The following is a 22,496-nucleotide window of genomic DNA, read 5'->3' on the forward strand; positions in this document are numbered from 1 at the left end:
GGCTTCTAGATAAGAACTAAAAAGCGACTATAAATTGATTAGAGACTTGTCTCCTTGACGAAAGTGGGAATAAAAGTAAAAACACATAGTCGGGCGACGACTTGTCCAGATTTATCTCCCACGTTTATCCAATGTATCTCCCAAGTTCACAAGTCCTGTTCAATGCACGGACTGAAGACTTTGTAACAAATACTTTTATCACCATATTTGTCCATATATATATATGTACCAACCTCAAGAGGACGAACATCATCCAACACACGGGTCATCATGTCGACTCCGACTCTCCCCATCCTGCTCTTCGCTGTTTTCGCAAGCCTCTTCGCCTCAACTCGCTGCGACCATCAATCTCAGAAAGATGCCGCTCTGTTCATCTTCGGCGACTCTGTTAACGACGCAGGGACCAACAACTACATAAACACCACTGCTTTTTTCAGAGCAAATTTTCCACCTTATGGCGAGACGTTTTTCCGCTATCCCACCGGCAGATTCACCAACGGTCGTCTCATCGTCGATTTTATCGGTAACTTCTGTTTTGCCGGGTAACTTGTACACATATTCTATTTATTTCCTCATAAGTTACCTCTTAATTTATTTGTTGTTCTATTTTGTTTTTGTTTTTCTTTGGTTATGCAGCTGAATATGCAAATCTGCCGCTGATTCCACCATATATCCAAATGAAAGATGGTGATTTCATGGGAGGGGCGAATTTCGCATCCGCTGGAGCTGGTGCTTTGGTTGACACCTACAAAGGATACGTATGTTTCTTATTCATCTATTTATTTAATTTTTTTGGCTCAAAGCTTTGGTTAACATGAATATTTCCACTTTTTGAGACTGCAAGAAAGATGGGAAATGAGTAAGTTCGTGTTGTTGACTTATCAGGTGGTGGATTTGAAGATGCAGCTGAAGCAGCTTGAACAACTAGAGAAGAAGCTGAGGAAAGAGATGGGGAGCGAGAAGGCGAAGGGGATAATCAAGGAGGGTGTTTACTTGATTAGCATCGGAAGCAGTGATTACGGTGCGGCTCTCTTTGATCCTGCTCTGTTTCAGTCCCTTTCCATGGAAGATTACGTGGGGATGGTGATTGGAAACATCACCACGGTGCTCCAGGTGCGAAACCACAAGATTTCTAATATACACCCACTCTCGAGAAAGTATTTTCTAGTTTCACTTCAAAAGTAGATTTTGTGATCTTGTGATTTCTTGAAATTTCTGGCACATGCGGATACGATTCGACAGCTCATGCACAAAAGCCAATGTATATTGACAAATTCCAAAGTGACACGATTTCAAAGTACATGATCTTTAAGCATGCTCAATGGAGACATATTTCAATGGCACGAATAAACATGAGTGCTTAATCCGAACTGACAAGTGAGTATGAGATGCCGGCGCTTAAGTACATTCTAAATGTAATTCTTTCTCACACTCTTTACCATATGCATTTGATATCCAATTAAGGTCTATTATATCACTTAGATAACTGTTCTTTATATAGCTTCATGGGTAGCGCAAGCATAGAATTGTGCAAGTATTTCGGTATCTTTTTATTCGACAGTAAGTTGATATTCGAATGTATCTTGGCTAGCTCATCTCTATGAGTGATCTTAAAGGTTCACTCCACTGTATACATACACTATATAGTGTGTGTTTGCAAGGGAACCTTCTTGTTCTGGCCTTGCAATAATTAGGCTTGCTAAACATCTGCTTATATTTATGGCATTTCAAGGGGATGATTTGGGTTTCTGATTTTTCTTTTCAGGGAATTTACAAAGTAGGAGGAAGAAAATTTGCAATGATTGGAATCGGGCAACTTGGGTGTGTGCCAAGCATGAGAATATTAACCAGAAATGGTGCTTGCTCAGACGAAGCCAACAAGCTCGCAAAGCTTCACAACGTTGCTCTTACTGCAATTCTGGCAAAACTGGAGACTCAACTACAAGGATTCGAGTACTCCTACTTCGACTACTACACTACAGGCAGTGAGAGAATCCAATACCCATCAAAATATGGTACATTATTTATGCTGTGGGAACTTAACTTAAGCATCATTGCTTCTATACCACTCGTGGATTTGTGCCTTTTACATCGCTCATGTACTGAATAAAAGTCCTTATTTTTTATATGTGAATCGATTCAGGTTTTAAGGAAGGGAAAACCGCGTGTTGTGGTTCGGGTCCTTATAGGGGTAATTCAACCTGTGGAGGCCAAAGAGGAGTGAAGGAATATTCATTATGCCGTCATCCTGAGAAGTACGTCTTCTTTGATGCCGACCATGCAAGCGAGAGGGCTAACAGGCAATTTGCGCAATTGATGTGGAATGGAAGTCCGAGTGTAATTAGACCTCACAACCTGAAAGCATTATTCAAGCATGAGGGTGCTTGAATCTGTTTGTTTTCCCTGAAATCATAGGTAAATAACCACATCCCACTCAAAAGTCATATTATGAATAACTGAGGGATGATGTTGGATCGATTGTATGGTTGCACTTCTGTTAAAGAACGGGTATGTTCAAATGAGTCCTAGTATTGTTCAAACATTGACAAACTTGAATTCCTTGTATTTGGTCGTCCGGATTTGGATTGGGATACGACAGGATAAAGTAGGATTAAAAATCCTCTCAATATCCTTCGGATCGTAAAAAATCCTATCATATGTTTGGTGTAATCTGGATTGAAATTTTTTAAAAATCTTTAAAAATCTACTAAATACTTCTCTCTGATCATCCTTGTACCTCCTCCACTCTTCACGCCTTCACTGTTTCGCTAACGACAAGAGGAGGCTCCTCTCTCCTAAGCTGTGACGTTGTTGTAGTCCCACGTTCTTATTCCCGATAACACTCATACACACGGTGGCGACCCCTCAAAATCGTCAAGTTAGTCTTGAAAAAACTTGACCTTGTGATGCTCTGTTTTGGCGTAACCCATCGTTGCCAATGCAATATAGGACGGGGATTGTGTATATATGCAATTGAGACATGTACTCGTAGGCGTGAAAAGTCCAGACTAGAATCAAAACCTTAATCATTAGTCGAAGCGAAGCAGAGTGGATTTCAGGGATCTTTCAAAGCTTTCTTGTCTTCGTTTGGTGGTGGGTGAGTCGTGAATGTGAACAGAGCATAAACAAGTCAAAGAAGAAGAGGGAGATGACAAAAGTTGCAGGGATAGCAGAATATTTTGCGGATATTCTGAAATTTAGTTTTAAAAAAAAATTCATATTTACGTATCATATCCATATCTATCCCACCCCCTAGATGGGATTCTTTTATCCGAACTATATCCGGATTTCGCATCAATCCAAACATTGAATAGGATAAAAGTTATCCTATCCGAAATTTTATCCGGCCCACCAAACGCAGCTCAAATGTTTTGGGAAAAGTTCGAATAAATGTGAATCATTATCGCTTTGGTTCTGTGCTTTTAAATACAATTTAAGGGCCCGCAGCATAGTGAATGTTCTTAAGATGAGGTCAAACGGGAAAGAACTAAAAGTAAGGATATCATAAACCGAACCGAAAATCGAATTGAAATCGAAATCGAACCGAACCAAACCGAAAATTCATGCCTTTTCAGTTCAGTTTCGGTTTCGGTTCGGATAATAAGTAAAAAAATTTAGTTAGTTGATGATTCGATTTGGTTCGGTTCAGATCGGATCGAATTTCGGTTTCATTTTGTTTTTTTCTCCTCTTTGAGTACTCTCTCTCTCTCCTACTCTTTTTTTTATTTTCATCAAATCTCTCTCCGACTCTGACCGTTAATTATTGCTCTTCTTTCGCTCTCTTTTCTTTCTCTCCCTTTCCCTTTTCTGCTCTATTCTCTCTCCTCCTTTATCTTCGCAAAACTCCATTTCCATCTCTCCCAGATTCAATCGCCTGGCTCAAAGGCCAATGTCTCATCCTTCCCCTTTCCTTCTTCGATCTCGTTTTGGTGGATTGTCACTGAACGAGAAGGCCAACGTCTCCAAGGAGCTCAATGCCAAGCACATAAAGGTTTCCCTTCTTTCAGGCTCACCGCGACCACCCTCCTCCGTCTTCGACGTCGAACAGCTCCACCATGCCGAAGGTCTTCTTCGAGATAAAAGAAATCGTTCAATATTTGTGTCCCATCTTGGTACTGTCCATCTTCTTCCAGATGAGCAAAGATATGAAATTTCGAGAACTGACAGATTTGAGAGGTTCTGGGTCTCGAGGATCGTCGTGCAAAAAACGATTATCTACCTTAAAATACCTAGCAATCATCTCTACATGGCGCGGCGGATCTTGAGCTGCCGGATACCGCGACGGAGCTCGAGCCCTCCTGATCTCGGGCCTCAAGCTCCACGCCGCGGCAGAGCTTGAGGTCGTCCAGCATGGCCGAGATCTCGAAGGCCTCCAGAATCGTCTGGTGAAGAATCGTCTTTGTCCTTGTACGCGGGGAAGATCGCGGCTGCAACGAGGGACGACAGCGAGCTCGGCGTGGCCATGTCGCCGGTATGGGTCAAGGAGGGGAGGGTGCGAAGGGAAGAAGTGCAAAAAAGGAAAAAAAGAGGAAAATCAAAAACCGAACTAATCCGAACGGATCCGAACTGCATTTTTGGTTCGGATCACATCCGGTTTGTGTGCCTTTCGGTTCGGATCAAAGCACACCTCCAACCGGTTCGGTTTTCCTAAAAATCTCAACTGAACCGAACTGTTGACATCCTAACTAAAAGTAAGAAAAAGAAGAGGGAAGAGAGTCGATTACATTATGCAGCCCATAAATTAAGGACAGATTGATTATCCATTCATTCCTACGAGATGGACCGAGCCCAGGCCTACTAATGTATTCTAGAAAGTTTATGGGCTCTCCCAGAAAGGATTATATCATAAGATAAGTATTAAGTATATTTAAGATCGACTTGATTAGTATACTAATCGACGAGACCAACTATTATAGGATTGGATAATGACACAAACGGTCCTTGAACTTTGGCCTAATGTGCAATTTGATTCCTGAATTTTTAATTTGTTCAATATAGTCCCTGAACTTTAAGCTAATGTTCAATATGGTCCCTGAACTTTTAATTTGTTCAATGTCATCCCTGAACTTTTGGTACATGTTCAATTCAGTCCCTGAACTATATGAAAATGTTCAATGCAGTCCCTAAACTTGAATTAATGGAAAGGACTGCATTGAACATTTTCATATAGTACCACCGCCCGCAGCAACTGCGTTGGCTTGCGCTCTTGTCCCCCCACGAAGGGATCGGAGTTCGAACCCCAGCCTAGTCGTTAGGGATTCTTAAGTGTGGCGCCGTGGTGGTGGGTCCTGCGCTAGCGTCACCCCAGGTTTACCTCTCCGGCAGTCGGCCGTGCGGGGGGTTCTTGGGTTATCAAAAAAAAAAAAAATTTCATATAGTTCAGGGACTAAATTGACCATGTACCAAAAGTTCGGGGATGACATTAAACAAATTAAAAGTTCAGGGGCCACATTACACATTGGATTAAAGTTGAGGAACTACATTGAACAAATTAAAATTTCATTGACTAAATTACAAATTGGACCAAAGTTCAAAGACGTTTGTGTCATTTTCCCTTATAGGATATTGAATGCGTGACCCACTTAAGATACTAATCTCGTGGACTAGTTTTAGGTAGCTGAGCGTTGCTCTTCTAAAAATGGTGGACCTTCTAGTCCTCTTCGAATTAGTATCTCACATTTGTGACCTACTTAATATATCGATCATTCTTCTTCTTCTTTTTCGGGGCCTAATTCCCTAAAAAATCCAAATTTTAGGTTTAGCCCCAATTTTACAACTTTTGTTTTGTCTAAAAAAATCTCCAACTTTTATTATAGTCCCAAATTTACCCTTATTAACCCTTCGTTCAAAATTACCGTTAGTCATCTAATGTGGCATTCCCACGTCAACTATAAATCCACGTCGTCTGCTTATGCTGATTTTTCGTCACTATTCATTAAGGAAAAGTGTTGAAAAAGTCCTAAACCTTTTGCATTTGTGTCAATTTAGTCCTAAACCTTTTTTTGGTGTCAAATGAGTCATAAACCTTTTGTCTTTGTGCCAATTCAGTCCTTCCGACTAATTTTGGCCGGATTTTGGTGACGTGGACGCCGGCTAACCTACGTGACGCCGCCGGCGCTGATGTGAATAATTTTTAATAATTTTTTGATTTTTTAATTATTCTTTATGATTTTTTTTTCCTTTTTCGTTCTTTTCTTTTTTGGCTTTCTTCAACCTTTTTCCGGTGACCAGCCACCAACGATGGCCGGGCTCCCCTTGCCAGATCTAGCAGGGCCTCGCCCAGGCCAAATCTGGCGAGGCCGGCCCTGGCCCAAGCCACGGCGGCCTCGCCAAATTTAGCGAAGGGAGCCCTCGCCGGGGCTCGCCCAGGCCGCGCCGGGCGTTGCCTGGCCAGGCGAGGTCGACCCTCACCCAGGCGAGGCAGCCCGGCTAGCCATGGTCGGTGGTCGGCCATCGCCGGTGGTAAGTGGCCGGTCACCGGAAAAAGGTGGAAGAAAGCCAAAAAAGAAAAGAAGGAAAAAGGAAAAAAATCAAAAAAAATAATTAAAAAATCAACAATTATTAAAATATTATTAAAAATTGTCCACATCAGCGCTAGCGATGCCACGTAGGCCGGCCGGCGTCCACGTCACCAAAATTCTGCCAAAATTAATCGAAAGGACTGAATTGGCAAAAAAATAAAATGTTTAGAACTGAATTGGCACCAAAAAAATGTTTAGGCCTAAATTTGTACCAATGCAAAAGGTTTAGGACTTTTTTGACACTTTTCCCAAAAAATCTGTATTTAGAATAATAATTGTTTTTAAGTGGTTGTAATTAGTGGGCTATAGATACCCATGATAGTGTAACGGCACGATCACCATGATTGATTTTACAGTTTCCAATATTTTTTATATATGTACTAATTTCTAGTCTTTTAGTTTTCTAGTCGTTTCACTTCGCACACGTATTTTATAATCCTTGTATTTTATTTTTCCCTTAAACACACCACAGACTTCCTATCTAAAATTACCACAGAATTCACTTCGTCAAAAATCAAAGATTAATCTTTGATGAAAGATTTTTTACTGTTGGGGTAAAATCCTATACCAGGTGAAACACAACTAATTTAGCAGTCACTTGAATTCCTCATGCTTGGCCACATGCATTAGATTTTGTCATGCTACGAATCAACCTCACTAGGATAAAGTAGGAAACATCTTTCATGTTTAAAGGAATTTAATTTATGTCCCCTAAATATCCTATATTATTTATTTTGCAATATTGGATTTATGGGCAAATGTGTGAATTATAATTTTCTTTAATCTCTCACATATTTCAATGCTATAATTTAATTCTTTTCTATCCTTATATAAGCTTCTTAAAAAAATTTCAAATCTTGAAATATATGTAAATACGATTTTTTTGTATTGTATATTAATTTTATATGATTTTCTTTATTATTTCATCATTTGGAAATTTCGAAAAAAATAATAATTTTGTTGATCAAAACAATCCCAAAGTATCACTGACGGGATGGACTCGAGCCCAAGTCTCGCTATTTATGAACCCGAGCATCGAGGACTCGAGAACGGGCACTGGGGTCTTGGCCGGCCTCGATGGACCAACGTCCGGGTGCCGAGACCCAGGCACATGCACAGAAGTCCCGAGCCCAACCTCAATGGACTGGGTTTGAGCATTGAGGACCTGGGCATTAGAGTTTGGCCCATTTTCTTAAGATTTTTCCTTAACTAGAAAAATATTTTTCCTTAAACTCATTTTGTGAAGCAATCTAAACGCTAGAAAATAAGATAAAATTTTTCACAAAATAAATGGTCAATTTATTTTTATTTTCCTCCTTCCACTTGAAAAGAAAGAAGGATGAAGAAAAATGATTTCAGTTGCAATTCGAATGCATCGTAAACTGGTCGTGCTGATGTCGGGACAACCTTCGAGCGATGATGGTTTCGGTCGGTCCTTTCGTCGAGCTTCCTTCGTCCTGTAACTGGCAATGCACTGAATTTTCAGTGATTCGCTCGAACTCGAGCATGGAAGAGCCGTCCCAGTTTGGAAGATCGCGACGGTTTCCGGGAAAATTCCCAATTCTCCACACCGCCCTCATTCAAGACAGATTCGTGCATGATGTAAAGTCCAAGATTCAGATCTATTCTATGATCGTCCACGTTCCCACGTCGGAAGCATCTGAAGCGAAGTTTCTTTTTGCGGTTAAAAGTCTTCGCTTTCAAATGATTGAGGAGACATTTTTTTTGTTGCTTTCTCATAAAGAATTGAATTTTAATTGTGTTCCAAGTATCTGATGTGTCCGAGAAACATGCATATCTTTAAAATTTATGAACACTGCACGTTAAATTTCAACACAATTTTTAAGAAAGGAAGTTGGGTTTGTAATTGGTCTGAACAAGTAATCATGGGAAATTAAACAATTTGTGTGTGTGTGTGTCTCTCTCTCTCTCTCTCGTCTATATCGTATCTGTCAAAGTCAAATCCCACATAGTGTATTGCAAGGCAGATTCTGGGAAAGTGGAAAGGAAGTCATGTTGCGAATAAGTTCAACAGATTCTGGGGCAGGCTTTTTCTGCAAGTTGTTTGTGGAAAGGAGGCTTCAAAAGACAGAGCAAACTTCTTCTAGATGGGGTGCGAAAAGGTATTACTGTGGAGATCCTACTTTTTGTACTTGTTTGGTGACCCGTGCAAATGGATAGGCCAATGTCTTTTTCGAGAGCGACATTGTAGGGGAAATTTTCTAGACATTTGGAGACGTATTAGAAGTGTCGTTACCGGGTCAACCGATGAGTTGACAGCTGAGCATACTAAAACTTAGTCCCCAAGAATCTCTGTTATTGGTCCAGAAGGTCGAGACATCGTTGTGATGGTGATCCAGACAAATAATTAGAAGTCTTGCAGCTCCCATCTTGGTTTTAACGACTATCATCAACTAAACTAATACTTGAATTCTGGTGGTGTGGAAAACTGCAACAAGGTTTTGGAAAGATATGCAAGGGGCTCAGCTGCCTTCTCAGCTGAAGACTCCCATCAAACGTATCATTCATTTGGCCAGCTTATATACGGATCAGAACTTCTCCTCACCTGTTTCAATTCTTGTATCATCTCATCATGATATGCAGAACAATTGCAAATGCTCCAACCCCTAATCAAGTGTACAGTAGACCCCTCATTGCTAATTCTGGTTTTCATTATTCATTTACTCCTAGGAAAGCTATTCAGAGATCTAATTGTAAAACTCTGAAGATACACATCCGGGAAACTCTTCGTGCTCTTCCAACACAATGTTCGCAAAAGAAATTTGATTGGAGCACCAGGTTTCATGAAGATTCTTATCGGAGAAAAAGACTTCAAAGCAGCTATTCAGATACTGGGGAAAGTTCTGATCTACCATCTTATAGATCTGCAGACTTACCGGGTGTCGAGTACAAAGTCTTCTTGAGTTTCAGATGCCCAGATACTCGCAAAAAGTTTGTGGATTGCCTCTATACCAGGCTTGCGGATGCCAGAATCCGTGCTTTCAGAGACAATGATGAGCTCCCCATTGGAGGGAGGATCAGTTTGCTACTCCAAGCAATCAAGAACTCAAACATATGCATACCCATCTTCTCTAAAGACTATGCAAAGAGTGAATGGTGCCTGCTCGAGTTGGCACAGATGGTGGAATGCAGTAAACTAACTGGGCTGGAAATTCTGCCCCTATTCTACGATGTGGATCCATCTGAAGTGAAGCTGAACAAGGGACCATACTTAGAAGCCCTACCTTGTGCACCAATGGGAAGAGGCTCTGAAGGAGGTTGAAAAGATCAAGGGCTGGGAGTTAGAAAAGGACACTAATGGGCAACTTTCTCAGGCGCTGGCTGCTATTTTATTCCATTACTTATGAATTCGTTTTGGAACCTTGGTTTAGCTCTCTTAATCATGGAAACAAAACAAAATTGGGGAATCTGCAAAAAAGAAGTAGAACGAATTTCATTCTTGTCTATGATTATTGATATTGTCCTTTTTTTGTGTCTGTATCCATCGATAGTAATAAGACATGTTTGGAACTAAAGTTTTTTACCTCATCTTACTATCAGGTCCCTGGATGGACTAGAATGGCATAACTCATTCTCTGAAATTCCAATTTCCTTATTATGATGATCTTTCTATTGGAGTATTCTCATCTCTCTTGCCATCAACTCTCCACATAATGCAGGCATGAAGGAAAACTCATAGAATTAATACTTCGAAAAGTTCTGGTTAGCCTGAAGGTGCACCATTTGAATGTAACTGACCAGTTAGTTGCCATTGATGATCACGTGGATGAACTCATGGGAATGCTAAATGTGGGTTCCAATGATGTAAGGATCATGGGGATTCACGGAATGGGTGACATTGGCAAGACCACTCTAGCCAAGGTTGTTTTCAACCAGCTTTCAAGTCGTTTTGAGTACTGTAGCTTCCTCGCAGATGTATGAGAAACATCACAGAACAGGGGTCTCGAATTTTTGCAGAATCAACTGATCTCACACATCCTGCAAAGAAAGGGTCCAGAAATTACTAATGTCGATGAAGGCATTAACACAATCAAAGAGAGATTTTCAGGTAAGGAAGTTCTTATCCTTCTTGACAATGTTGACCAGAGAGCTCAGTTGAATGCGCTCGCGGTAAGGCGCAGTTGGTTTGGTCCAGGTAGTAGGATCATTGTTACAACCAGAAACAAAGATGTGCTCAATGTGCCTGAACTGTATTGGGCATATGAACTGGAAAGGATGGATGGAGATCGGTCCATTCAACTTTTCAGTAGGCATGCATTCAGAAGAGACCTCCTGATGATTATTTGGCTTACTCAAAAAAGGTTGTCGACATCATTGGAGGCCTTCCTTTAGCTCTTGAGACCATAGGTTCATTTCTATCTGGGAAAACAAAAAAAGTTTGGGATGACACGTTGAAGAAGTTGGAAAAAGTTCCTCGCAATGAAGTTGAGAAAAAGTTGAGGATAAGCTACGATGCTCTAGATCACTGGCAGAAACAGATCTTTCTTGACATAGTATGTCTGTTTATTGGATTTGACAGGAGAATTGTAGTTCACTTATGGGATGACGCTGATTTTTTCCCAGAGGAAGGTATTGAAGTCGTTCGTCTCATGTCTCTGATAAAGATTGGTGATGATAACAAGCTGTGGATGCACAACCAGCTTAGAGATCTTGGTCGAGAAATTGTTCGACAAGAAAGTAACATGGAATTTGGGAGGCACAGTAGATTATGGAACCATGAGGAAGCATTGCAGATATTAATACATAACAAGGTAAAGCGATTTCCTCTTTGACCATTACTGGAAGGAAATAACCATTCATTTTAGGAGCTTACTTGCTTTGCTTGCATAATGTTGAATGCTGTTACGAGCTTTTACTAATGGCCTCCTTAAAATTCTCTAAACTAGGAACAAGCTATTTGCTGATCTATACCTAGTATTATTGTGGCTTTTGTACTTATTCTGTTTTTTGTTGCATTTGTAGGGCACTGAAATGGTTCAAGCCCTCTGTCTTAAGTTTGATAGCAAGTCACAGTACTATCTCACTCGAGTTGAATTTTCATGTCTACAAACTTAAGGTTCCTCCAGGTCAATGGCATGAACCTCGCTGGTAATTTTGAAAATCTGCTTCCTCAGTTAAGATGGCTTTGTTGGCATTATTGCCCTTCAAATTTTTTGCCTACCAATTTTTATCTGAGTAATCTAGTCATAGTTGATCTCTCTTGGAGCAAGATCAGTGAATATTGGGAGGGCTGGCATCAAATCAAGGTAGGACATGCCTTATGACTCCTGTGATCTTATTCATGGCTCCATATTTCATTGTAACTATGTCTTTATTGCTGACTGTTGTTATTCTTGCAGATGTCGAAGAACCTAAAGGTTCTTAATCTTACGGGATGTACGTGCTTATACAGGAACCCTGATTTTTCTCCCTATGGAGCTCTCGAGATATTGATTCTTGAAGGCTGTGAAAGTTTAGTGGGAATCGATGCATCCATTGGTGGCTTAAAGCATCTTATTTCATTAAACATGAAGGACTGCCATTCGATCCAAGAGTTGCCTGAAAAGTTGGGCTCTATGGAAGCTTTGGCAGAGCTCATTCTTGGTGGAACCTCTGTACAAGAAATTTTTATGATGCCTGGAGGTATGAAGAAGCTCGAAACTCTTAGTGCTCGTGATTGTAAGTCATTGAGCCAGATTAGAAGCTCAATCAGCCAGCTGGAATCTCTCACATACCTTGCATTAGATAATGCAAAAATCACTCATCTCCCAGACTCTATTGGAGAGCTAGTGAAACTTGAGCGCTTATCTCTGAAAGGTTGTAGGTCAATAAACAGACTTCCAGACACCGTCGGGCAACTAGAGTCATTGGTCGAGCTGGATCTATCCAACACAGGGGTAACTGAGTTGCCTGATCCGATAAGCAATTTGAGGAACCTGAAAGTGTTGATAGTCGAGGGAAGTTACATGGAGCAAATACCAGTTGTTATTGGGATGCTGGAAAAGCTTGAGGAGATACATGCCAAGGGTTGCAACCTGGAGGGTGACATTCCTAGTGATATAGGGGAACTTGTATACCTGAGAATCTTGAGATTATCAGATAATCGCATTCGTAGGTTACCAGAAACTATTTGCAGACTCTCTCCTCTGCAGACCCTTGATTTGGAGTTATGCAAAGAGCTTAAAGGGCTTCCAGAGCTTCCTAGTAGTTTGATTAATCTACGAGTTAGTTCTCAGTCAACGGAGAAAATCCCAGATCTCTCCAATCTGATTAATCTGAGGCAATTGTATTTGTCCGATGGCTCTCATCTGCAGGGGTTTCCCACCAATGACCCAACCAAGCTGGTCCAAGATCCTAACCCTATGTGGCTTGGAATGTTATCCAAATTGGAGACATTGCAGCTTTCTCTCTCGAAAATCACTACATTACCAGCAAATATGGGTTTGCTTTATCGACTCAAGAAACTGGTATTGTCCTGCGTAGATCTGCAATCCTTTATTCAACTCCCCTCTAGCTTATCTACACTATATATAGGCAACTGCAAGTCTATGACAATTGTTCCTGATCTTTCAAACTTGAGAAATCTGTCAGAGTTGGAGCTCCTTCACTCGGCTATTTCAGAGATTCGGGGCATTGAAGGTTTGGAGTCACTTCACGTTTTTTATGTGATATACTGCAAATTGAAAAAGCTTGATGGGCTTGAACGGTTAAAATCCCTGAGGCGCTTGGTTCTACGTAACTGTGAGTCCCTTGACAGATTACCCAATCTCTCGAACTTGAAGAAGCTGAAAGAATTTAAGCTGCGAGACTGTGAGAAGTTGCTTGAGATCCAAGGATTTGATAAATTGGAGTTATTGGAAGAACTGCAGATATCCCGCTGCAGATCCATCGGAAGTTTACCTGATTTGTCAAACTTGAAAAAGATGAAAGTTCTGGAAATTGAGAATTGTGATAAGATCAAGGAGATTGGAGAGCTTGACAGATTGGAATCCCTGGAGGAATTGAAGATTTCGGAGTGCAGATCCTTGGAGAGACTACCAAACTTGTCAAACTTGAAGAAGCTGAAAGACTTGGAGATCGAGAGCTGCGAGAAGATAAGCGACATTGAAGGCCTTGACCAGTTAGAGTCCTTGGAGAACTTGAGGATTATTGGCTGCAAATCTATAGAAAAGTTGCTAGACCTATCGAGCTTCAAAAGCCTGAAATCTCTGTACATTGAAGATTGTGAAAAGATACGTGAAATTGTAGGTCTTGGGATCCTGAGATCCATCAAAGGAGATAACTTTTTCTAGGCATGACACAGCTTTATTTTCTTCAAATTAACCAATGGTGAGCTGTTTGTGCAGGAAAGTAGGCAAGAAGAAAGCACTCAAACGTTGTTTTCTTTCTTTCTTTCTTTCTTTTAAAGATAGTGTCCTCCATATTTGTTCAGCTATAGATGCAACAGGATCGTTGACATAATGAAATAATTTATTTTACTATATATAAGTTCAGATTGTGCACATAATATCATATGAGCCTATGGTACCTTGCCTGCCTGGTTACATATTACAGGACTCAAGTCTTTTGTTAGATCTAAATATAATCCATATGGCCTTCACATTTAAATGAGATGTGAGGCTCTACGGATAAATCAGTCATTTTCTTTAGTAGATCCATTGGTTGATGATTTATATGGCTTGTGGTTTCTGATCCCTTAGTGAAAATATGTTGCCTTGGATAATCAAGTTGCGCGATTCATCAGTTGTCCTGATGAAAGTTACATGACTCCGCTCCCTTTAGAATTAGGGTCTATCCTAATATAGACCGACTATCATGGGTAATCTCAATTGCATCCTCTATTTTCTTTAATTAAATTATCTTTGTCTGGTTTGGCGTAATTGAAGAAACAATATGTGAATCTTAAAGGGCATTATTAGGGGAATGACATGTCATGCTCGCCATCCTTTATATGACGCTACTTTATGAAGTAAAAAAAAACGGTTTTCTATTTTTAAAGGATTATAATTTATAACCCCCCCCCCCTAAATATCCCAAAACATTTGTTTTGCAAGTATTGAATTTATGGGCAAATGTGTGAATCATAATAATTCTCTTTAATCTCTCACATATTTTATTGTTATAACTTAATTTTTTTATCCTAAAATAACCATCCTGAAAGAGTTCAAATCCCTATTTTTTTATTCTTTCTCTATATTTAAATTTGTTTTCTTTCAGTATTTAATCCGTAATTTCTTTCCATTTAAAAGTTTGGTTAAAATATGGTTTTGTTTATTATTTTTTTGGGCGGAAATGGTTTTGTTTATTTAAAAATTAGAAACAATCCCAAACTATGTCCGGCAAAATTGGAATTTTCTCAATTTTTTATTTTATTTTATTTTCCTCCTATCTATCCACTTGTCAAACTGAAACTTAGATGACGTCCGCTTGAAGAGAATGAAGAAAAGCTTATTTCGGCTTCAATTCGAATTCATCGTGAACTGGTCATGGTGATGTGAAAAATTCCTATCAAGCCCTAGAGGTGAGCAAGATAGACTGTCCAAATCGCGATAGGATCGGACCGGACTGGATCGACCGGTTTGGTCCGGTTCTCGAGAATATCGGTCCGGTTCCCAGTTCCTAAAAGTAAACCCGGTTTCCAAGCGGTCCGGTTCCCGGTTCTAGGGTGAGAATTGAATCGGACTGGACCGATAAATATATATATATTTTTTAAATTTTTTCATATATTTATTTTTTTAAAAAATAGAAAGTCTAATCTGATTTCCCCAATTCCCTCTTGCCTTTACCAATAAATGATTGGTCCTACTGGAACCGATCCATGATCCCAAGACGAGCCGGTCCGGTCTCCGGTCCTAGAAACTGGGAATCGATCCTCCCAGTCCGATTCCTATTGCACCGGACCGGATCGGAAACCGCTCACCTCTATCAAGCGCGCAGGCAATGATGGGTTTCAGCTGGTCCTCTCGTTGAGCTTCCTTCGTCTTGTAAACTGGCAGTGCTTCAGCGATTTGCCCCCTATCTCTCTCAAATTCGAGCATGGAGTTTGGAAGATCGCGACTGTTTCCAGGGAAATTTCCGAAGTCTCCACGCCGGGCCTCATTCAAGACTGATTCTTTCTTTGGATTGCGGGATTGCTTCTTGGGATTGGGCTATGCTGTAAAGTCAAAGAGTCCGAGAATATTGAATTTATAGTCCATGTTGTTCCCACGTCGGAAGCATCTGAAGCGAAGTTTCCCTTGTTTTACGTACAGTTGAGACATGTTTGCTTGCGGAGATGGTTGGGGAGACATTCTTTTATTGCTTTCTCAAAAAGAATTGAAAATCAATCGTGTTCCTAGTATCTGACTTGTCTGAGGAAATTGCATTTTTAGAAAATTCTTGAACGTTGCGCATGAAATTTCCGATACAGTGATTAGGAAAGGTAGTTGGGTTTGGCTGAAGTAGTTGGTTTGAACAAGTAATCATGGGAAAAAAGTAAACATTTGCTCTCTCTCTCTCTCTCTCTCTCTCACTTAAAGTCAAATCCCATATGATGTATTGCGAGGTAGATTTCGGGAAAGTAGAAAGAAAAGTCATGTTGTATATCAGTTCAACAGATTCTGGGGCAGGCTTTTTTCAGCAGGTTGTTGGTGAAAAGGGGGCGCTAGAAGGTTTTACTGTTGAGATCCTCCTAATTTTTCTCGTCTGGTGACTATGCAAATGGATAAAGCCAATGTCATTTTCGAGGCCTACATTATAAGGGAAATTTTATTAAGAGATTTGGAGGAAAATTTTTAGAAATGTAGTTAGAGTAGCAACCATTCGGTGAGTTGACTGTTAGAAATCCTAAAACTTCGTCCCCACGAATCTCTGCTATTGGTTCGGAAGGTCTAGACCGTGTTGTGTTGGTGATCAAGACAGATAATTTGAATTCTGGCGGTGTGACCAATTAAAACTAGGTTTTAGAAAGATATACGAGGGAGTTTAGCAGCATCAGCCGTGGACTCCATCAAACATATCATTCATTTGGCCTGTTCATATAAGGATCACAATTTCTCCTCACCTGTTTTAGTTCTGGTACATCTTCATCATGATGTGCAAAGCAATTGTAAATCTTCCGACCCCTAATCAAGTGTATGGTAGACCCCTTATTCCTAATTCTGGTATTCATTACCCATTTGCTCCCAGGAAAGCTTTTCAGAGATCTGATCGTAGAACCCTGAAGGTACACATCCGGGAAACTCTTCGTGCTCTTCCGGCACAATTTTGGCAAAAGAAATTTTATCGGAGCAACAGGTTTCATGAAGATTCTTATCAGAGAAAAGGACTGCTAAGCAGTTATTCAGATACAGGGGAAAGTTCTGATCTATCATCTTATAGCTCTACAGATTTGCCGGGGGTTGAGTATGAAGTTTTCTTGAGCTTCAGAGGCCCAAATTCACGCAAAGGATTTGTGGATTGCCTCTATCATGGGCTTATGGATGCCGGAATCCGTGCTTTCAGAGACAATGATGAGCTCCCAGTTGGAGGGAGGATCAGTTGGCTACTCCAAGCAATCAACAACTCGAAGATATGCATACCCATCTTCTCTAAAGACTATGCAGAGAGTGAATGGTGCCTGCGCGAGTTGGCACAGATGGTGGAATGCAGTAAACTAACTGGGCTGGAAATTCTGCCCGTATTCTATGACGCGGATCCGTCAGAAGTAAAGCTGAACAAGGGACCATATTTAGAAGCCCTCCGTCAACACAAGAAGAAGAATAAGCCCAATCTTGTGCACCAATGGGAAAAGGCTCTGAAGGAGGTTGGAAAGATCAAAGGCTGGGAGTTAGAAAAGGACACTAATGGGTAACTTTCTCAGGCCCTTGATACTAATTTGTTTCATTACTTGTGAATTCTATTTGGAATCTTAGTTTAGTTCTCTTAATGAAGGACACAAAACAAAATTGGGGAATCCGCCAAAAAGAAGTACAACCAGAATTTCAGTCTCGACTCCTGTTTATTGAAATTGTCATTTTCTTTGTGTCAAACTAGAGTTTTTAACCTCATCTTACTGTTAAGTGACTGGATGGACTAGAATGGCAACTCATTCTCTGAAATTCTGTTTGTCTTAATTTGATGATCTGTCTTATTGGACTATTCTCATCTCTCTTGCCGTCAACTATCCACATAATGCAGGCATGAAGGAAAACTCATAGAGTTAATAGTTCGAAAAGTTCTGGTTAGCCTGAAGGTGCACCATTTGAATGTAACTGACCAGTTAGTTGCAATCGATGACCACGTGGATAAACTCATGAGAATGCTGAATGTGGGTTCCAATGATGTAAGGATCATTGGGATTCATGGAATGGGTGGCATTGGAAAGACCACTCTTGCCAAGGTCGTGTTTAACCAGCTTTCAAGTCGTTTTGAGTACTGTAGCTTTCTCGCAGACGTAAGAGAAACATCACAGAACAGGGGTCTCGAATTTTTGCAGAATCAACTGATCTCACACATCCTTAAAAAGAAGGGTCCAGAAATTGCTAATGTTGATGAAGGCATCGACAAGATCAAAGAGAGATTCTCCAGTAAGGAAGTTCTTATCCTTCTTGACGATATTGACAAGAGAGCTCAGTTAAATGCGCTCGCGGGAAAGCGCAATTGGTTTGGTCCCGGTAGTAGGATCATTCTTACAACCAGAAACAAAGATGTGCTCAATGTGCCTGAAGTGGATTGGGTATATGAACTTGAAAGGATGGATGAAGATCAGTCCATTCAACTTTTCAGTAGGCATGCATTCAGAAGGGACTGGCCTCCTGATGATTATTTGGCTTACTCGAATAAGGTGGTGGACATCACTGGAGGCCTTCCTTTAGCTCTTGAGACCATAGGTTCTTTTCTGTCTGGCAAAATAAAAAAAGTTTGGGAGGACACATTGAAAAAGTTGGAAAAAGTACCTCGCGATGAGGTTCGGACAAAGTTGAGGATAAGCTACGATGCTCTAGATCACTGGCAGAAGCAGATCTTTCTTGACATAGCATGTTTGTTCATTGGATTTGACAAGAGAATTGTAGTTCACTTATGGGATGATGCTGATTATTTCCCAGAGGAAGGTATTGAAGTCCTTCGTCTCATGTCTATGATAAAGATTGGTGATGACAACAAGCTGCGGATGCATGACCAGCTTAGAGACCTCGGTCGAGAAATTGTTCGACAAGAAAGTAGCACGGAATTTGGGAGGCGCAGTAGATTATGGAACCATGAGGAAGCATTGCAGACATTAATAAATCACAAGGTAAAAAAATTTCCTTGTTGACCGTTGCCATAAGTAAATAACCATCCACTTCTAGGGGCTTACACACTCTGCTTGCATGATGTCAAATGCTGTTACGAGCTTTTACCAATGGCCTCCTTAAAATGCTCCAAAGTAGGAACAAGCTATTTTGCTGATCTATACTGTAGAGTCATCGTGGCTTTTGTCCTTATTCTGTTTCTTGTTGCATTTGTAGGGTACTGAAATGGTTGAAGCCCTCTGTCTTAAGTTTGATAGCAAGTCACTGTACTATTTCACTCGAGTTGACTTTGCATGTCTATCAAACTTAAGGTTCCTCCAGGTCAATGGCGTGAACCTTTCTGGTAACTTTGAAAATCTTTTTCCACAGTTAAGGTGGCTTTGTTGGCATTATTGCCCTTCAAATTTCTTGCCTACGAACTTTTATCTGGTAAATCTAGTCATACTTGATCTCTCTTGGAGCAAGATCAGCGAATACTGGGAGGGCTGGCATCAACTCAAGGTAGGACATGCCTTGCAACTCCCATGATCTTATTCAAGGTTCCATATTTCAGTATACCTACGTATTTATTGCTCTCGCTGTTGCTATTCTTTGCAGATGTCGAAGAACCTAAAGGTTCTTAATCTTACGGGATGTACATGCTTATATAGGAATCCTGATTTTTCTCCCTATGAAGCTCTCAAGATATTGATTCTTGAAGGCTGTGAAAGTTTAGTGGGAATCGATGCATCCATTGGTGGCTTAAAACATCTTGTTTCATTAAACATCAAGGACTGCCATTCGATCGAAGAGTTGCCTGAAAAGTTGGGCTCTATGGAAGCTTTGACAGAGCTCATTGTTGACGGAACCTCTGTACAAGAAATTTTTATCATGCCTGGAGGTATGAAGAAGCTCGAAACTCTCAGCGCCCGTGATTGCAAGTCATTGACCCAAATTAGGAGCTCCATCAGCCAGCTGGAATCTCTCACATACCTTGCATTAGATAATGCAAAAATCACTCATCTCCCAGACTCTATTGGAGAGCTAGTAAAACTCGAGCGCTTATCTCTGAAAGGTTGCAGGTCAATAAACAAACTTCCAGACACCATCGGGCAACTAGAGTCTTTGGTGGAGCTGGATCTATCCAGCACAGGGATGACTGAGTTACCCGATTCGATAAGCAACCTGAAAAACCTGAAAGTGTTGAATGTCGAGGGAAGTTACATAGAGCAAATTCCAGTTGTTATTGGGATGCTAGAAAAGCTTGAGGAGATGCATGCCAAGGGTTGCAACCTGGAGGGTGACATTCCTAGTGATATAGGGGAACTTGCATATTTGAGAATCTTGAGCTTATCACGTAATCGCATCCGTAGTTTACCGGAAACTATTTGCGGACTCTCTCATCTGCAGACCCTTGATTTGGAGTTGTGTAAAGAGCTTAAGGGGCTTCCAGAGCTTCCTGATAGTTTGATTAATTTACGAGTTAGTTCTCAGTCAATGGAGAAAACCCCAAATCTCTCCAATCTGATTAATCTGAGGCATTTGTATTTGTCTGACGGCTCTCATTTACAGGGGTTTCCCACCAATGACCCAACCAAGCTGGTTCAAGATCCTAACCCCATGTGGCTTGGAATGTTATCCAAATTGGAGACATTGCAGCTTTTGCTCTCAAAAATCACTACATTACCAGCTAATCTGGGTTTGCTTTATCGACTCAAGAAACTGGTATTGTCCTGCGTAGATCTGCAATCCTTTATTCAACTTCCCTCTAGCTTATCTACACTATATATAGCGAACTGCAAGTCTATGACAATTGTTCCTGATCTTTCAAACTTGAGAAATCTATCGGAGTTGGAGCTCCTTCACTCGGCTATATTAGAGATTCGGGGCCTTGAAGGGTTGGAGTCGCTTCAAGTTTTCGATGTGACATACTGCAAATTGAGAAGGCTTGATGGGCTTGAACGGTTAGAATCCCTGAGACGCTTGGTTCTACGTAACTGTGATTCCCTTGACAGATTACCCAATCTCTCGAACTTGAAGAAGCTGAAAGAATTCAAGCTACGAGACTGTGAGAAGTTGCTCCAGATCCAAGGACTTGATAAATTGGAGTCATTGGAAGAACTGCAAATATCCAACTGCAGATCCATTGGGAGTTTACCTGATTTGTCAAACTTGAAAAAGATGAAAGTTCTGGAAATTAAGAATTGTGATGAGATCAAGGATATTGGAGGGCTTGACAGATTGGAATCCCTGGTGGAATTGCAGATTTCGGAGTGCAGATCCTTGGAAAGACTACCAAATTTGTCGAACTTGAAGAAGCTGAAGGACTTGGAGATCGAGAGTTGCGAGAATATAAGCTACATTGAAGGCCTTGACCAGTTGGAGTCCTTGGAGAACTTGAGAATTATTGGCTGCAAATCTGTGGAAAAGTTGCCAGACCTATCGAACTTCAAAAGCCTGAAATCTCTGTACATAGAAGATTGTAAAAAGATACGTGAAATCGTAGGTCTTGGGATCCTGAGTTCCATCAAAGGAGATAACTGTTTTTAGGAATGACACTGCTTTATTTTCTTCAAATTAAGCAATGGTAAGCTGTTTGTGCAGGAAAATAGGCAAGAATAAAGAATTTAAACGTTGATTTTTTTTTCTTTTTTTGATGGTGTCCTCTATTTTTGTACAACTGTATATGCAAGAAGACGGGATGAATTTATTTACTGTATAAAGTCCAAGGTGCTTATAAGATTCCCTTTGTTTTCTCAATGGTTCATGGGAGATTTTTTCTTGCAGTTCCCTGTCATACAGAAACACAGTAATGGAGTTGAAAGCTCAATGTATGAACCTTCTTGTATCTATCAGCACTTAGCAGGGTAATGATTTCCCTTTACACAGCTATTTGATTCTGAGTTTATTATGCTAGAAAGTAAATAGAATAGTTACTGCATAATCTCTTATAGACTGTGCTAATTCCCTGTTTAATTTCATCAATGCATATCATCCAGACTATGTCAATGCTTTCTTTAAAGCTGAAGACATTTCACTGGAAATATGGAAATACGAGCATCATACATTTTCTTCACATGAATTGTAAGTATTAGTTGCAAGCATATACTTATTTTGTGTTCAGAATTCACTATACAGTTTCGTTAGATGTGCATAACTGCAAATCTAGAGTATCCTTCTGATCTCTACTTCTTTATTCTTGCGCGTGGTAACACACATTGTGCTGATGCAGTTCCATGTTTTTCAGGATACGTCTGCTAGCAATGAAGTCGTCAGCTCCACCAATCATTTGTTGCTGCAAGAGCAAACGCCTGTAAACTGAACTATGAAATGGTATCTCAGCAGTCTTCTCCTGTTCACAATTGTGTATAATATTTGCCAAAAGGTAAGTTCCAACCTGTAGTTTGATGTTAACGATAATGATTCTCAATGATGTTTCTACTTGCCTGTGGAGTCTCGACATTATGATCTGTACAGTCTGAAGGTATTGCATCTGATTTAAGCACATCATCGAAACTCGATGTTGAGTGCAAAGTGAAGATTCTTATGTCGTCTTTCAAGCACACGAAGTGAAGATGCGTCTCCCCAAGCACACTAGCTGCAGAAGTGATTGTGTACATAACCTTATAAGCCTTCAAATTACAGGACTCGGTCTTTTGTAGATCTAAATGTAATCCATCTAGTTATTTTCGGCATTGTCGATCTAGTAGCCTTCACATATTTTTAAGGTATGAGGCTCTATGAA

The 22,496-nt window shown here is 40.5% G+C and overlaps 4 protein-coding genes across 5 annotated transcripts; all 4 read left to right on the forward strand.

Moving 5' to 3' along the window:
• Positions 1-220: 220 nt before the first annotated feature.
• On the forward strand, positions 221-2,520 carry LOC115688020 (GDSL esterase/lipase 5-like). Of its 2 annotated transcripts, none has more exons than XM_056306713.1 (5): positions 221-523; positions 637-758; positions 886-1,113; positions 1,766-2,015; positions 2,144-2,520. In XM_056306713.1, exons 1-5 carry the CDS (start codon positions 271-273, stop codon positions 2,386-2,388), a joined length of 1,098 nt encoding a protein of 365 aa, XP_056162688.1. In that variant the 5' UTR covers positions 221-270; the 3' UTR covers positions 2,389-2,520. The 2 variants fall into 2 exon arrangements, with proteins under 2 accessions (XP_056162688.1, XP_056162689.1); XM_056306714.1 differs by having other exon boundaries at positions 637-737.
• Positions 2,521-10,316: 7,796 nt separating this feature from the next.
• On the forward strand, positions 10,317-11,314 carry LOC130136612 (disease resistance protein RUN1-like). Its single transcript, XM_056306718.1, has 2 exons — positions 10,317-10,457; positions 10,844-11,314. Exons 1-2 carry the CDS (start codon positions 10,317-10,319, stop codon positions 11,312-11,314), a joined length of 612 nt encoding a protein of 203 aa, XP_056162693.1.
• On the forward strand, positions 11,156-13,853 carry LOC130136670 (uncharacterized). Its single transcript, XM_056306773.1, has 3 exons — positions 11,156-11,293; positions 11,505-11,788; positions 11,882-13,853. The coding sequence occupies exons 2-3, from the start codon at positions 11,582-11,584 to the stop codon at positions 13,811-13,813; spliced, it is 2,139 nt and encodes a 712-aa protein (XP_056162748.1). The 5' UTR covers positions 11,156-11,293; positions 11,505-11,581; the 3' UTR covers positions 13,814-13,853.
• A 1,584-nt stretch (positions 13,854-15,437) lies between these two features.
• Positions 15,438-22,425, forward strand: LOC115669351 (disease resistance protein RUN1-like). Its single transcript, XM_056306780.1, has 7 exons — positions 15,438-17,348; positions 17,679-18,774; positions 18,989-19,273; positions 19,370-21,338; positions 21,539-21,618; positions 21,751-21,835; positions 21,999-22,425. Exons 1-4 carry the CDS (start codon positions 16,591-16,593, stop codon positions 21,299-21,301), a joined length of 4,071 nt encoding a protein of 1,356 aa, XP_056162755.1. The 5' UTR covers positions 15,438-16,590; the 3' UTR covers positions 21,302-21,338; positions 21,539-21,618; positions 21,751-21,835; positions 21,999-22,425.
• The last annotated feature ends 71 nt before the right edge of the window (positions 22,426-22,496 follow it).

Source organism: Syzygium oleosum, unplaced genomic scaffold (genome assembly GCF_021117445.2).
Source record: "Syzygium oleosum isolate NSW1041296 unplaced genomic scaffold, Sole_v2.1 Sole_v2.47, whole genome shotgun sequence".
Lineage (NCBI taxonomy): Eukaryota > Viridiplantae > Streptophyta > Magnoliopsida > Myrtales > Myrtaceae > Syzygium > Syzygium oleosum.